Source organism: Agrilus planipennis, unplaced genomic scaffold (genome assembly GCF_000699045.2).
Source record: "Agrilus planipennis isolate EAB-ADULT unplaced genomic scaffold, Apla_2.0 scaffold110, whole genome shotgun sequence".
In the NCBI taxonomy this organism is placed as follows: domain Eukaryota; kingdom Metazoa; phylum Arthropoda; class Insecta; order Coleoptera; family Buprestidae; genus Agrilus; species Agrilus planipennis.
Genome location: NW_020438935.1, coordinates 460,626 through 477,686, shown reverse-complemented (window position 1 = coordinate 477,686; position 17,061 = coordinate 460,626). Strand labels below are relative to the sequence as shown.

Sequence of the window (17,061 nt, the reverse complement as noted above, 5' to 3'; positions counted from 1 at the left end):
GCCGGAAGGTAGGGCGGAAGGCCCTCTTCAGCCTGCTTTCAGGAATCGTGGGAATGGGTGGGTGGTGGTTCAGGTGAGAAAGATGAGACGGACGAAATGAAGACAGAAGAGAATGAAAGATTATCTGTGGAATATTACTGTCTCAGCATTTGTCTAAGTGATCCAAGAAAACCACAGAAAAACTTGGACCAAGGTAGACGGACCCGGAATCGAACCGGCGTCCTCCCGAATGCTAAGCAATGGTCTAGACCTCTAAGCCATGCTGCTCGGTAAAGATATAATTCCAGCCAGACAGTTATAAAGCGGACCCTGATCTTTTGCGTACCCCAGCAACCCCTAACCGCTGCACCGCTTATAATTATTCGGTTATCTCTTTTCACCGTGTCCGTACTACTCATGAAGCATTTCCCGATTTAACAAGGACGTGTTCGAAACGCAGTAAATGACTACAGTCCCATCTGGAAGCAAGAAAGAAAATACGTCCATTCTTTGAGATATTTTATTGCGGACTTTGTCCCAACTATATGAAAATGTGACTGAAGGTATTTGTACAAATTTTCCAATAGGTACCACGTATTTTTCAAAAGATGATTCTGTCCTTTGAATATTGGATGCAATAGAATAATCCCGTGTTTATTTCCATGCTCGCCACTAGTGTATACCCAAACGATTTGTATGCATCAATTTTCAAGTTTATCACATAATACGATTACTCATCGTTCACTGACTTGGTAAAAGAATGAAACGTGACTTCCGCGTTTGAATGCGCTGTTGCGGAGATCCATGTAGGCAATTCCAATTTACATCTTGGTTCCGATCAGTCAGTAATTGATTATTAATTTTCAGTTATGCCGAAATGAATCCCAACCAAGAACACCGCAGAAGGTATGTTTTTTGTCAAACATGCGTACCTATCTTGGTATATTTTAAGTGTTTTTTTTTGGTTAAGTACTTACGTTGCAAATCAATATGTATTTGGTTTCTCTTTATTGTACACGTATGAAATTTATTATTTTTGCCTTGTTTGCATGATCTGATGTTTGCCTGAAAATTAATTTTTAAATGTACCTAAAAAAGTGAACCAACCCCAAATTTAACGTCTCCACAAGCGAGTTTGGAGATCCCACATAGATTCTGAGAATTGTAAGAATCAACTGATGCGAGACACACGTATGTTCCGAAGTTGATTCTACCAAATTTTTTTAATTTATTAATTTCCGGAAAGTTCCTGTTCGCTTTGTGCAACATTATCAAATATTTAGCCGTATCGATGCCTGCCTGCGGTATACGTTCTTAGTACGAGTATACTTTTCTTTTCTAATAAGCAGGATCGCTTCATCGGGCATCCCTAAAATGCCAGTGTATTTTGCAGGGGATCATCCCGTTATTTTCAATGTATTCTTAAAGTTTTGGTTTAGATTTTATTGTCGTATAGGACGTTTTATGTTGAAATGCTATTGTAATACCTTACAGAATTGTTCTATTTTCTGAAGTTACACGATTTGTAATACAACACTTTGATGTTTTTGCTTATTGTCGCATGATATGTTGCTTGCTATGTGAATAGGCAGAGCTTTTGTGTTACAAATGGAGTAACAAAATTGAAGCATTAAATGTAAAGGTAAAAAGACGTTGTCATTGACCAGCAGACTGAACAAAAGCACTAAAACTTACTGAAGAATGTAGTACTTTTTGAAACTGGAAAAGGAAAACGTTTATATTGAATCAGATATAGTAACACAGCTTTTATGTCTATAAATGTGACCATTACAGTTTTCATTAACGATGTCACTATCTAAATGAATTACTTCTAGTCTGTAGAACAAATATTTTTTGTGCGAATATTTTGCTGATTGAAAGATTGCGTTTTAATCGACGGTGGCGTCTCGTCTCTATTGAAAACGGTAATTAATTCAAGCGTGTTTGATCAATAACAATTAATTTACATAATTATATAGACATCCTGTACAATCATGTAAAATGCTAATCAGTTTACTTGAAGACTTAACGGAGAACATTAATTTCTTAACTTTTCGACTAATTAAGTGAAATAAAGAAAGGTAGATAAACTCATTTCTGAACTGTTTACCAAAAAAATAATGTTACCAACAACTGTAAAAAGTATTAAACAAATAAGTTTTTCATTGTGACTAAAACCACTCATTAGTGTCGTGGCAATCCAGAACTGCAGCACTTAAGATTCATGATACCTACGTTGCCACTGGCACTTAACTATTCAAGCACCATTATTTCGCTTAAGTGTTTCAGCATCCGACTATCAATTTAGAAGTACAATTTTTATTATACATCAAGTTTCTGGACTGCTATTTTTTTCATTCTCATATCATGCCGTTGTTCGTTTATAAATATATGAGTCGTTTTCGTACCATGTAGCTGAGCAGTTTTTTTTCGTCTCATTTTGAATAAGTGTGGTGTCACTGGCGATTGATGAGGATACCGTGGATAGAGAAGATTAGAAATGAAGAGATATTAGAAAGAATAGGAGAATAGAGGACTCTATGGAAGTCAGTAAGAAATAGGCGAGATTGGTTGGTAGGACACCTTCTCAGGCATAAAGGTCTAGTCAGAGAAATATTGGATGCAGGAAGAGGAGTTAGCAGGGATAGATGTAGACCTAAATTAAATTACTGTTCGCAAATAGTTAAGGATGTGGGTTGTTCTGGTTTTAAAGAAGTGCGAAGATTAGCTCAGGATAGGAAGGAGTGGAGGTGCGTGTCAAACCAATCTTAGACCTGATACCCTTATGATGATCATTAGGAATACTACGGCCATTTTCTTTTACCCTTTTTAGAGTGTCGTATCCAAAATCGTAGAAAGAAAAACTTCTTTTTTAAATTTTAGCAGAGCTGTTTCCATCATCATCATCATCATAAGATCGTGAGTGGTCACACTTAAAACTGGACACGCATCTCCACTCTTTCCTTTCCTGAGCTAATCTTTGTATTTCCCTAAAACTAGAACATCTCACATCCTTAACTATTTGTGAACAGTAATCTAAGCTAAATCTACTCTAACCCTTTTAGCTACTGTTTCTTCTTCTAATATGTCTGTGACTGGTTCTTCACACCAAACGATCTCGTCTATTTCTCTGTCCTCCTACTCTTTCTAATATCTATTTCCTATAAATAATTTATAAAACCCTCACTACAAAGAGGAATACTGAAATTTAAAAGTGGGATAACAAAGTCGAGGAAGAAATCTATAAAGAGGGTCATTTATAGAAGCCACTACGTCCAAATCTTCATTCCTCCATACCATAACCTAGCAATAGGTTGTCGGACATTTAGCTACTACCACACCCAGTTAATGACCCTACGACGACCGAATATTAGACACACTCGACATTTTAGGGGATTGATGATTTTCAATTAAAAATTCCAATTAAACAACATCGTGGAAATCAACAAAAGGTCTAAAGCACAAGTTAATTCTTTAATTCGACGTTTTAACTTAACTGGACTTGCTTGAAAAAAAATAAACCCCAAATTGAGGTCAATATTGCATATATGTATACGAAGGTGATATTTCTTTTGTTTTTATTGTTGCAAAAGGCGCTTGATTAAATAAAGAATGCTATTGTTTAAATACACCTCGGTTTCACTGAAGGGTCATTGGCAAGCTTATCATTTGAACTCATTAGAATCGAATGTGCGTGTAGGTGACCATTGTCCGTTACCGGGGAGGAAAATTAAGGATAATGCACTCCGCAGCTGTCCTTTGTTCAATTGACAATTGCGATAAACAACGGCGAAAACATTACTTTATTAATTTATTAATCTCATTGGATATAAACACAGGATGCGTGCCGTAAAACAATTTTCTTTACCTACTTACAAATTGCTTTAGTCTACTAACTACATATATGTATGTTGTATACATGTTGCATTGATGTAACGTATATTACATATACTACATAAACAGATTTAAATACTCATGTGGTCAAATATTGTAATTTCTAATTAAGAAAGTACCAAATTGAGAAGGGCCTGAAAGTCTGTCAGTAATTGAAAAAACAGACACAAGCTGAGCTTAGTTTTATGTCCAAAGTTATTGCAAAGTCTAAATCTTTGAACTGATGCTATACTGATTCGGACCAAAAGGCCGTCGTCGGTTGGAGTTGCTTCCACATTCTTTATAGGAGATGGATGGACTTCTGAAGAAGCTCGTCACTCGTGCTAGTTAGATAGCAACTCCAACCGACGACGGCCTTTAGATTCGAAACAGAACAGTATTAATTCATTTAATACTGGCCGCGATAGCCTTTACCAATTTGCCTGTATCTTTGGTATCCTTTTCGATATTATACGAGCCGAATTTGTCTTTCGGCTTCACAGTGAACCAACCAACCTACAAATGCTGAAAAAATAATTACAGTTTCCTACAGTTCAAGCCAAGGAATCCTTACTAAAGATTTGAACATGAGACACATTCTGGCACATGTAAAGTCTGTTCCGCGATTGCTTTCCGATTCCCAGAAGGGGAGCCGTCTGAGGGTGTGCCAGTAATTGAAAAAACAGACACAAGCTGGACTTAGTTTTATGTCCAAAGTTATTACAATGGCTGAATCTTTGGTTTCCTTTTCGACATCATAGTAATTAAATTCGTCTTGCAGCACCACAGTTAACCAACTAAATTTCAAGTGCTGGAGCGATTACGCGTGGCAGTAAGAAATAAATGACCTGAAAGGTGGCGACCAGGGAATCAGCTGATGCATCACACCTGGCCACACAAAAATAGTTTGTCAGTTTTACACCCTCTTAGCCCCTTGCAACTTCTTATTATTCCTAAGAATGAGGAGAAACTCAAGAGAAACCGTTTTGGGGATGTGCAAGGGGTCAAGAACAAAATCGCAGGAAGAATACTATAAAGAACAAATACTGATAAGAAGTGTTTTGAATAACTGGAAAATTGTTACAAAGGTACATGTCATCTTATGGTCAGCAAGATATAAAAATTAAATAATTCTCTTTCTGGGTACCCCTTAATTATTCATCATCATGATCATCATAACATATTTGGGATGAAGACAGGTTATACTTCAATTCAAACCTCCACTTCGTCCTATCTTGAGCCAATCTTCGCATTTCTCGATAACTAGAGCAACCTGCATCTCTAATTGTGAAGAGTAATCTAATCTAGGGTTACCTCATCTGTACCCTTTTAAACTCCTGTTTGTTCTTTTACCGTGTCTTAAACTATTCCTTCGAGTAATCCTACTGGCCTTCATCCCCTATTTCTTAGATACTTCCACAGTGCTCTCTGTTCTGTAACTTATTCTAATACTCTTTCACGAATGATTACAGTTATTTTAATTTACTTGCTTCAAACGGTATTCTCTATCACAGATAACCCTTTCTTAGTAAATTAATATCTAATCTATAACTATCTATATCTGATATAGTCAAAAATGCGATGCGATACCTATTTGTTGGATGGTTTCATGAACATGTTTTCTGTTAATATCGGTTTGATTAAAAGAACGATTCACGCAACGATGGATTTCGTATATGTATTTTCCGCTGTTCTCATAACAGCAGCAGCTTTTTCGATTAGTAACGGTTATTTTCTCTATGATTAATTTGCAAACAAAGCAGAGTCTGGAAACATGGCGAAATGGCACATTAATTTCGTTCAACAATGACTAACGCTACTTTTCACTTTCCCCGGCGATCGCAAACTACAAAAGAAATAAGAAAATGAAAACGTTCGAACTTCCTGTCGTAATTATTAGATTGGTAAAAAGAAACGAAAGATGCTGCATCTCTCCAACCATAGTAGGTACTTTTACTGTTGCTTTCGTATGTCATAGGAATTCCCGTTTTTATAGCAATATTCAGAAATGATAATATATATAACTTATACAAATTTGACAACAATCTACGAAGAAGCAACAAAATAAATTGTAAAATTATTAATTCAAAACTATAACAAAAATTATTATTAAAATGAATGTACATACATTACAATGTTTTTGCCTTGTACTGTAATAGTAGATAATGTGTTTCAACTTTTGTAAACATGTAATGAAAAAAAAAGGCGCCTTGGATTCTGAATGGCGTTACATAAAAGGCAAGTAGATAGTCGTAGGAGCAGGTTAATTGCTGTTAGAAAGTGAGTCTAAATTAATAGTGGATGGTCGGCACCGAGTTGTGCCGGTTTCGCTGAATTAAATATCGATCGTTAATAGGTACAATCGTTATTAACTCAAATAAACTTCATATCATCGAAACGGCTGGGGTTGCAATTACCGTAAGGGAGAGTGGTGTTTTCGATACACTTCTGATCATAAATTATCAAAAACTTTATAGAAGAGGAAACTCATGGGACCAAGTATTTTTGTTTGTTATATAGAATGTACCTAGGTACAATACATAAAAAGAGGCAAGAAGAAACGTCATTTGTGAGCATTATTCCCCGAACGAAGATTTTATCTCTTTAAGGTTAGGGAAATGCGAAGATTAGCTCAGGATAGGAAAGAGTGGAGGTACGTGTCCAACCAGTCTTAGGACTGACGATCTTGACTCACAGGTTATCTCTATCACATTGTATATCAGGGCAGCCACACAAACCGTCAAAAAATAGGATTCCAAATGATCCTAACTCCTCTTTCTACTTCTGTCATGTCTTTAAATAACCCTTCATGTCCTATTTCTTTTTGACTTCCGTAGCGCCCTCTGTTCTCCTAGTCCAGACCTGATACCTTGTGATTTTTTATGTTTTTTAATGCTAAGTCAAACTCATCCCTCAGTATAAGATATCCTCATTCATCATCTCCATACCGAGCGGAATGTGCTAGAGGTTTAGACCATTGCTTAGCATTCGGGAAGGCGCTGCTTCGACTCCGAATCCGTCTGCCTTGGTCCAAGTTTTTCTGTAGTTTCCTTGAACCATTTAGGCAAATTTTGGGGCAGTAATATTCCACAGATAATCTTTCATTCTCTTCTGACTTCATTTCGTCCATCTCATCTTTCTCACCCGAATCACCACCCACGCATTCCCACGATTCCTGAAAGAAGACTGAAGAGGGTCTTCCGCTCTACCTTCCGGCGTAGTCTGGAGGGACTGCCCGCCCACCAGCATTGCTAGCTGGTGGGATTGAAACACTCAAAAGTTTTTTTTTTTTATCATCTCCACACTGTTTTCTTTTTCTAACGCATCTCCTAACAGTTGACCCACGTATATTAGGTTATGAAATCGTTCAACGACTCAATATTTAAACTTGAAGCTTTTTTATTGGTCGTTCCTTTCAGTTAGTTCATTAGTAAGAACGGAACGGTGAATAATTTTGCAATTTCCTACGGCTTATTATTAGACTTGAATTTAAATTGCAATCGATAAAAAGGTAAAACTATCTTTGCCCCAAGAAATTTCACCTTCGTCAGCACAATCGATTGAACCATGCATGACAGGACTTCTTGGTCTCTTTATTCTTTCGTTACTATCCAGAACAGTTAGTTCCGTTCTCCATTGACGGTTCAGGTGTCCGTCATGGTCGTCTCTCGAAATTCAAAGGTTCGGTACCCATCTCTGTTGTGTTATTAGGGAACTAACGGTCTAATCGCGAGGGGGCCATTAAGCACACTGGATCTGTTAATTTTTATTGCAACAGTCTGTAGAACTCCGTCGCTCTAGATAGATAAGTACGAGATTGATACCTACGTCATCGTCATTCCACTTCCAATAAATTACTTGCCATTAGTTAGTTCGTAGCGAGCTATCGTATGCAGGCGCGAGAAATTTTTGTTAGTCACCGTGCGGCTACGCGACAACCAAAACAGTACGCAGACGATACACACACCCGATAAGCGGGGTTAAAGTTAAAAAAGTTTTCCAGTTTTGTCGGGAAAATGGTCAGGTTTGCGATTGGAAATGTTCGAAGGTCGCGGGTTTGAAAGTGCGCGGGCTGGATATTAATTTGTCGTTCGTTTCTTGTGATGATGTACAATCGCAGCTCTGTGGACTTGTATCAGGAAATGGGGCACGGGGGTTACGGAGTGGAGTTAAGAAATCGACAGAGCCTGAAGGACTGGGAAAATTATTGGGCATGGTTAGTACATAAAGCATATTTTTTTTGGGATATCACTAAAAGCTCTGCTAAAGCTCAAAGCTCAAGATATATTATATGCACTTGGAGTAACTTTTTTCTTACAAATTTGAGTTTGTATGTTTGACCAAACCTGTGTATTATAGGAAGTACCCCCATCGATTTACATATGTATGGGGTGAAGTGGTTTTGTACAGGTGTATTTACAGTGTAGTTAATCACCAATGTTTAGATAATGTAAACGATGTCAAGTGGATTATTTACGTTAAAATGTTTATGAGCGGTTAAGAAAGGTAAATACACAAGGAGTTGTGTTGAAATGTTAATAGATGTAATTGCTGTAGACAACTTCTCTTTTTATAAACAAACATGCACTTTATCGATCGTGTTATTATAAACTGAGCTACTAATATGTACCTACATACCTACTGCATTTTTTCGGCTTTCATTAACTGAAAAATGTATCGGATTTTTATAAAATATACTGGGCGTCAAATACACCAAATTATAACTCCGAAAATATCATGTGTTTAGGTGGAAAATCCTGTTTCAACCAACGGTTTTTTCTTATCTAATCACGGAAGTTAACACATACATATAAATATTTATTTATAGATAATTGTATGTTATCCAGTATTGGAGAATCAAAGGTATTATTCATTGTGTGACACAAGTTACAATAATACGTAAAATACGCGAATTTTTGACTAACAGGAAAATTTGATTAGTACCTACTTTTATTAATACCTAATATAATAATTAATAAGTAGCAAGCAATACATATAATATCAAAAACGATTTGTTTTCTACGTTGTAAATTAGTTGCACAATTATTTTATTAATGCAGCAATGCAGTTACTTGCACTCATTAACATACACAAACATAACTACATGTTTATTACGTCTGGAGAATTATTAGAATGAATTAATTAAATGTGTATAATAGATATTATCGTCTATAACGACGTCTGCTGTTACGGCATAGATATTACTGCAACAACATTTTGAACGAACTTGATATAAACTTTTTTTAACAATATTGAATATTACGACGAAACTAATTTAACTTGAAAACTTATTGTTTATCTCGATATGTAGTTAGAAAACACTAGGGGAATGACCTAGAATTGTTTCAGCATTTTATTCTCATTTACCTGTACATGAATTCATTTTTATCATCTTAGTATTGCTGTAACGATCAATGTCGTTATAAGCGGTATTTACTGAACTTTGATCTTGACTGTTGAGCATAAATATTCTTCCGTTATTTTTTATTATACATACTCCCTTTTACGCCCTTTACTGTGATGTTCAGGGATGACTTGTCTACTCAATCTTTGATCCATTCATGATTAATATTACTGTACCTTTATACATACATAAATCATGTATAATGTACATGTTAATTCATGCTACATCTTGTTCTTCTTCTTGTTAAAAATAAACTTACACACACAAGAAATGTTTAGCAGTATATTGTAACACAAGGTTGCTAAAGGAAATACAAGATGTTTTTTATAATTAGAATGATTACGCATTTTAATGTTTGACCGTGATAAGTAGTCATTAGCACATAGAATTTAATATCTAATGCAAACACTTCCTTTCCAGACTTTTAATAACACGGAAATTCATAGGCTGGTTTGTATGATATACTGGGTTTATTTAGAACTCTATATTTTGCACTATCCAAAAAAAGGATCTTAAATAATAACTCAATTGAAGTATTTTTTTATAAATAGGAATGGTTATAAGCGCCTTTTTTATAGCCATGCCTAATCAAAATCGCTTATAGCGACCGATCGCATATACGAACACATTTACTTCGCACTTTCACGCTCGCTTTAAGCGGTTCAGGTTAGTATACTTGTATAAATAAAAAATATTTGTGTTGCAACCTATTATTAAAGTTGTTTTTAATTATTGTTCGCTTTAATTCATTGTTGTAACTGAACAGTCTGTATAGAGTAGCATAAGTTTGGTTCGTTTTATAGCACTAACTTGCCAGATGTGGCGATTATATTACCTTACACGTCTTATTAAACCAATTTAAGGTTTCAACACGAACGAAAATAATATACATTGGCACCTATGAAACATATACCGTTCGCGTTCGCTATAGACGCACACACGCCTGTTTTTCATTCATGAAAACGGATCCGGTAGCTATGGAAAATGTGTGCGTTTCTGCTGTTTGCATTTATTTTTAGATCTAAATTTCTGCAACAAGACAGTTTGTTTAGATGCACTACGTAAAGGTGCCTGTCAGTTTATGTAAAAAGTTACGAAGAATTCATCTGAATCATAATAAACAATGTTTAATATCACGCTTACCTAACATAAGTGCAGGTATTATTTAGTCACAGATTCTGTGAAAAATAAATTTAGTACATAAGTACTTAATAACAAACAAAATAAATGAAAAACGTAATGGACGAAAATATAATTTTCTGAAAAAATTATCTTTTAGTTAGTCGAGAATTTTGAAGCGATAAACCGATCAAAACAAAACATGGAAAGATATAATATTTAATATTGATTCAAAGCGATTGTAAAAGTAACCAGCCTGTATTGCGCGCGGATAGAAAGATAGATAAATTACTGTCTTATTACTTCTTGGATTTCCCCCAAACGGTGCAGATACCTACTTACCTGACACTACCATCCAAGTGTGCAGCGTAAGCAATCGCTTGAGATGTCGGACCAAGTCCAAGGCGAAGACCGTACGACTTTTACCTACCCTTAATAGTAAGGCAAAGCTCAACCGATCCGAGAGGCTTAGTAAAGGTGTGAGACAGACGTACCGCGCCCTGGGGTAGCCCGGTCGATGTAAGTGTCAATAGTAAGGGAAAGGTGGCAATTCCATATCCGACTGTGAGAGGAACTTGTCCCTCGAACATCTGACCAATAACGTAAACTGAAGCCACCCAACTGGAAATTTATGAGGGTAGACCCTATGAGCCTGACGTGGCCTTGATGTAGATACCCTATCTGAACACAGTTGCGACATGCCCTGTAAAAAATGATCTCAAGTCGGATAACTTCATCAGGATGAAATTGACTAGGCCCCAATTTGCAGTCACTTTCGACGGATGTTTTTTGACAGGATAACTGGATTGATTCTAGTGAGAAACCAATAAAATGGGAATTAATTCTTTTAAAGCGTTAATTATTGGATTAGAAATTTTACCTCTTGTTGTTTTTTTACTTAATATTCGGCAATAATAAAGTAATGTAACTTTTTTTTAATAAAATTCTATTTCTAACCTACTTTTACTAAATGTGTGGTAACATTCTGAGATCGTGACTATATTTATGGTAAATTGGGTTATGTTTTAGCACCTTTTATAGAAGACGCCAAAACGTGAGTGCTTTATTAAAAGACCTTATGTCATAAGTACCCAATAAATTCCTACAAAAAGTTAGTAACTAATGAATTTATTATGATATCTATACGCACATATTTTAAAAGTATGTATAGTACAAGGGGGAGTTACAAGAACTTAAAGTTTCCTCGGTTCAATAAACGATACCTACCATGAGATCCGATGTTAGTAGGTGTAAAATTGATGATTAACTAGTTCAATTAAGTACCTAAACTATTGCCTCGTTTGCAAAATTGCATTGCAAATTATCCGTAGCAGTCGGTTAATTACCTAGATATGCTAAAACGGTTACACCTTCAAGGCTGTCACAATACCGTTTTCCAGTTCACTTTTTCAAAACAATAAAACAGGTATTTCGAAATGGGTAATACGTAGCACGTAGGAACAAGTGTGCTTGCATGCGAGTTTAAACGCATTTAGCAATTATTCATGTAATTGATCTTGAAGTTCCAATGAAAAATGGATCAATACGCTTTGAACATGTCACAAAAGTGCGAATAACAATTAGGAAATCAGTAGTAGCATCAGTTACTACAAAACGAACAATGAAATATTGTATGGGTATGTCTACTGTGATTGTTCTGTAACCTTTAGAATACATGTATTTTTTTTGTAATTTAGAGAATTGTATTCGCAAAGCACAACACAAAGGTATCGTATTTACTAGAACCTAGTATCTCTATTTATTTAAATTCTAATAACTACCGAGTATTAAAAAAAACTAAATATCCGCATCCATATTCTCATCCGCATCCATATTCCCACCTTCATTCTCATCCGCACCCGCCAAAGCACATCTGTTACAACCCTGTTCTCTTGTTCGCGCAATATTTTTATTGACTGTTAGTTCTTGAAAACTTCCGGAAACTTCCCGTCTGTTCCTTGTTGTCTGTGCAGCATATGATTTACGACCGCAACTGTCTGGCTTTCAACAGCGTTATTAAAAAGTCACCGGATCGATCACCGCCTGCGGTATTCGTTCATAAAAATAGCATTGGAATATCCGTTTTGATCAAATTTTTTCGAGAAACATGAAAAAGATCGAAAAATTTTCCTAAATAGGTACGATACTGGTTATCAATATTGTCAGCAAAAGTTCAAAGAGAATATATAATTATCATCATCATCATTATAAGGTCGTCAATCGTAAGACTGGTTGGTCACGCATCTCCACTTTTTCCTATCCATAGCTAATCTTCGCATTTTCCTAAAACTAGAACATCCACATCCTTAACTATTTACGAACAATAATCTAAACTAGGTCTACCTCTACTCCTCTTAGCTCCTATTTCTGGTTCTAATATATTTCTACTGACTCCATAGCGACCTCTGTTCTCTACTAAAAGATAATGTAATTATTAATTATTGTAAAGGAATATAAAATTCTACTATTTTTGCCTCGGGGTTTACCTGTCTACATCAGTTTAAAATACCTGTTCCTGCGTTAATGTGCTTTTTCTACTAATGAATTTTTATTGCCCCAAAAGTAGCCGATAACTGGTCTGACAACATTTAAGACTAGATTTGCTTAATGTGTAGAATCTGTTATCGAAACTTTATATCGTTTAAATGGTGTACAATCTCCTCCAAATGACAGTCTTTTTGGCCCCACCAAAAACGCAACAAAGCACCACATCATTGTCCAAAGTACTGTTTTAAAATTTTGTTAGAAAAATCGCTGAACTGTGGCAAAAACCTTAACATTGTCATTATTGCGATTTTCTATTTGTTCTCATTATCGCTTTATTGGTATTTATGTTGATAATAACATGTTAAGAAAGTAAAACAGAATTATTGAAGAAGTTCTTGCAGAAGTTCTTTAACTTTAGCTCTCTGCAAAAACCCTGTACTGAAGTGGGATGATGCTAATAAGTAAGATACCTAGGTATATCGTTATCCGTTACAAATTCATACTCTTAAACAGTTTGACTTTGTCTATCAGCAGTTAAAAATTGCAATCTGAGTATTTATCGTTGGTTAAACCTGGCGTTTGAGTTCACTTACCTTTTCGCCAATATTATGGCGAAGATTACGTCCTGCAGTTAGAAACAATGATGGATGAGTACTGCAAAGGCTATCGAGCGCAGCGGACCATAAAAAAGAAGTTAATAATTGATTTTTTTCTACCTACTGAGGCGTCCATCAGAAACCATCGCAAATGGGACATTTGCGCTACACGCCTATTTAGATATTAATAATAAATAAATGTAAATTAAGAAGAAAAAACAAGTGGCCGATAACAGAACCAGGGCCTCCATGTGACAGACAAACGTTATTATACTTCGTTTACTTTCTGTAGCGATGTAACCTTCAGTTTGACCGGCGCAAAGTAGAAAAGAACAGCGCTAGGCCAGAAAAGGAAGGAGACAACTCTCGGCCAAACTCTTAACCGGTGAGGAGCGTATAATCCGTACAGTACTGCACGGAAAAATTGACCATTTTTTCCACTACAATTGCAATGCTCAAATGTGCTGTTATTGGTACCAATTACTACCGAAATTATCAACGAGATGTTTATTTATACTTGAAGACATATTAAAGACTTTAACGCTTGTTTTCAACTCGCACTACTATTCATGGTTGAACAAAACTTTTGGCAGATACTGTATGTTTAATGAACAAGAGTCGAGAGTATAATGAGCTTTTTTCTCCCTACCTACGATTTTGCCAGCACGCATCCAAGACATTGGAAGAGGCACATCGCTAGAGAAAGTAAATGAAGTATACCACTTTACTATCATCTATCTTAAAAATGATTCAAATGACATCAAGAAACGGAGAACAACTCAGACCTGTAACGTTTAACACATCAAAGGAGGAAGAATTAAACTCAACAAAATGTCCATAGGTACGAGTATTTCTTGAAAATTCCCACAATTCTCTGCCAGTTTGCAGGATTTCAAAGACCTTGCAAATATTGGGAACGTGACACTCTATAAGCACATACATCTGTGCCAATCTTCCAGTTCGTTTACCTAGCGTTTATTGCAGCAATATAAATAAAACGTAGCAATGAACCTCACATAACGTTTGTACCATCTGTAGATGTTATTTTCGTGTCTGGTCAATAACAAAGTTCTTCAAGGTTGTTATATCGAAGAGAATTTTCACTATGCTTACATCCAGTCTCTATACATATAAAATGATTTTGAGTGTAAGTGGGCCGAACAAGTGAGTCGTGACATGACAAGAGGAATTTCGATTAGGTACATATGCTACTATTTAAGATCAATTTATTATTGATGAGGCTTGAGTGCACCACTACAATTCTAACGGTAAATAATAGTCAAAACAATTGGCAGGACCAAGGGAACTAAACCCTGAGAAGACATCACATTCATGGCATCTATTTTACGAAAAGAATTATCTATCTTAATTGATTGATCTTACTGCTATAATCTGGTAAAGTAAGTTCATCCTTCGCCATGGTAAAAACACCAGTCAGTTATCGCGATCGTTAAAATTAATAAATTAAAGTTCGAGTTGCTTCCCCATCCACTTTATTTACCGGATTTAACGCCCAGTAACTATCACCTACTCGTTTAGTACCCAAGCTCAAAACATGGCTTGAAAAAGAGAGAGAGAACAAGGCCTCTAGGTATTGTGGAGATTATATTGAGTAATGAAAGTAAATCAAAAAAATTAGTGTTTTCTGTAAGACTAGAACATTTTGACCCACCTTAGCGTTCGTTACATGAGTGAACGTTTATTATCAAGGAACAAACTTATTCGTAGATAGTTATTGGAAGTGTTTGTCATAAAATGTAAATTTCCTATTGTTGTCTATACAATAGCACTACATTTAAGAAAGAATAGGTCTACAACTGCAACGCCTTTCTACGTTTCCGTTGTTCGGGATTCTGCATCGACAATTATGAGTCCGTGCAAGATCAGAATTCTCGCTTTCTTTTATTTCATCATCGTCGTCTTTCGACCACGCGTAATCAATACACTTGTTTGCAAAAGCACTTCTTACACGCGATTTACATAAATTTGTGTTGTGTTCTCGTATCTGTGTCATTACGTAATAATGAAGTAGTTTTTATTTCTTACCTGATCAATCCAGGGTGATTAACTAAAACTAGAGTTCTGTAAATTGTGATGATTGAAGATGATGATTTTTAAGATTCTATTAAATGTAAAACAGTCAGAATAGTCCTTTAAATTTGATTTCAGTTGTTATGAATAAAGGTGAAATGAGAAAGATGCAGTGTCCAGTTTCTGAAAGGTCAGGGATGTCAAGGAAAAGGTAAGGAAGACTGGAGTAGTCACAAAAACTGTGGAATTTAAGAGTGGTGCAGTTCAGGGAGATTCTGACAATGTTGAAGAAATAGTTAGAGAATTATTGCAAAGTTTGGAAAAGTCAAAGAGTTAAATAGGAATACTCAGGATAGTAACAAATGCTTTAAGGAGAATATTTCAAATTAATACTGGTTAAGGATTGAGCTTTGAGGACCTTGGAGTTTTTTGAAAAGGTCAACGATCATTAGAAACATAAGTGGAGAGTAATGTTGTCATATTTGGTGTAACACAAACCAGAACCAAAAATATTAATTGAACATAATCCATATTCACATTATTATATATATTAAATCGGTCAAGGCTCTTCCGGTTCCTTGGTTAAAACATAAACATCCATAAATAGAGTTTACTGTTACGTAATCCCAAATGGTGATGATGTTGATGATGGCATTAATTAATTTAGGAAAAAAGTTATTTTGGTCAAATGTGACAACAAATCGAAGTCAGGTGCTCCCTCACGAATGACATCCACGAACAGTCACTGTTTTAGTTACAAAACAGTCATTAAACCAGAATATTATTACATTTCTTGCTAGTTCACATTCCATTATGTACCTGCACATATTGTGTCATATACATGTCTCAAAATGATTAATTTTTAAAAATGTCACGTTCTTTAGCAATTTTCAAGGTTTGACATTTTCAGCTTAATTATAGAGAGAGAACCACATTATCCGTAGCGTTTTCATTGGATGATTTTACTTATGTACATATGCGATTGCCATTTCTGCTGATGATTGTTTGTGTTGACCTTCTCAAGGTGTCTCTTTTTCTCCATAACTGTCGCTTGTTTGTGTGTCAGAACGCGGTGGTGAATCGATTTTTATTACTAAACGCTAGTTTTCGATTGTTAGGTGTCTCATGTTTCTTTTATGTGTCAGTTGCCTCAAGGGTATATTGTTGACGATACCGAAGTGACATATTATTAATTGATGAATTACTGGTGGTAGTAGACACCCACTAATAGGTATAAACGGTGTTGATAATAATCGACCCATTTCTGCACCTAACGTACTTTCATAGAAATCCATTAAAAACTATTATTGTAATCAATTATTAGCCTTATTCGAATCAAGGTCATCAACAATCATATTTTATCGACTATTGTTTTACTGTTTTATTAAACTGCCTACTAGATGTGCCCGCGATTTCGCCTGCTTGACAATTGCTCTATCGTTTTTTGGTCGATTTTATTTGCAAAATTGGTCTCCACGAAAAGCGCTTTTATTCTAAAGGAATAATAATATACAGCCCATGTCCATCCTGAAGATCCTTCCATACATATTGGTGAAAGGATTTTCGAAATCG

The 17,061-nt window shown here is 35.6% G+C and overlaps 1 protein-coding gene across 4 annotated transcripts in view; it reads left to right on the top strand.

Annotated features, from left to right (window-relative positions):
• LOC108736300 (protein enabled) overlaps nt 1-17,061 on the top strand; it is a 35,136-nt gene that overhangs the window by 6,677 nt on the left and 11,398 nt on the right. Inside the window, exon 2 of one of the 4 annotated variants that reach the window (XM_018468668.2) lies at nt 847-885. The exons of the other annotated variants lie outside the window; for them this stretch is intronic. Coding sequence (XP_018324170.1) covers nt 847-885 — 39 coding nt within the window. The remainder of the gene's footprint in view (nt 1-846; nt 886-17,061) is intronic. 4 annotated transcript variants of the gene reach the window in all.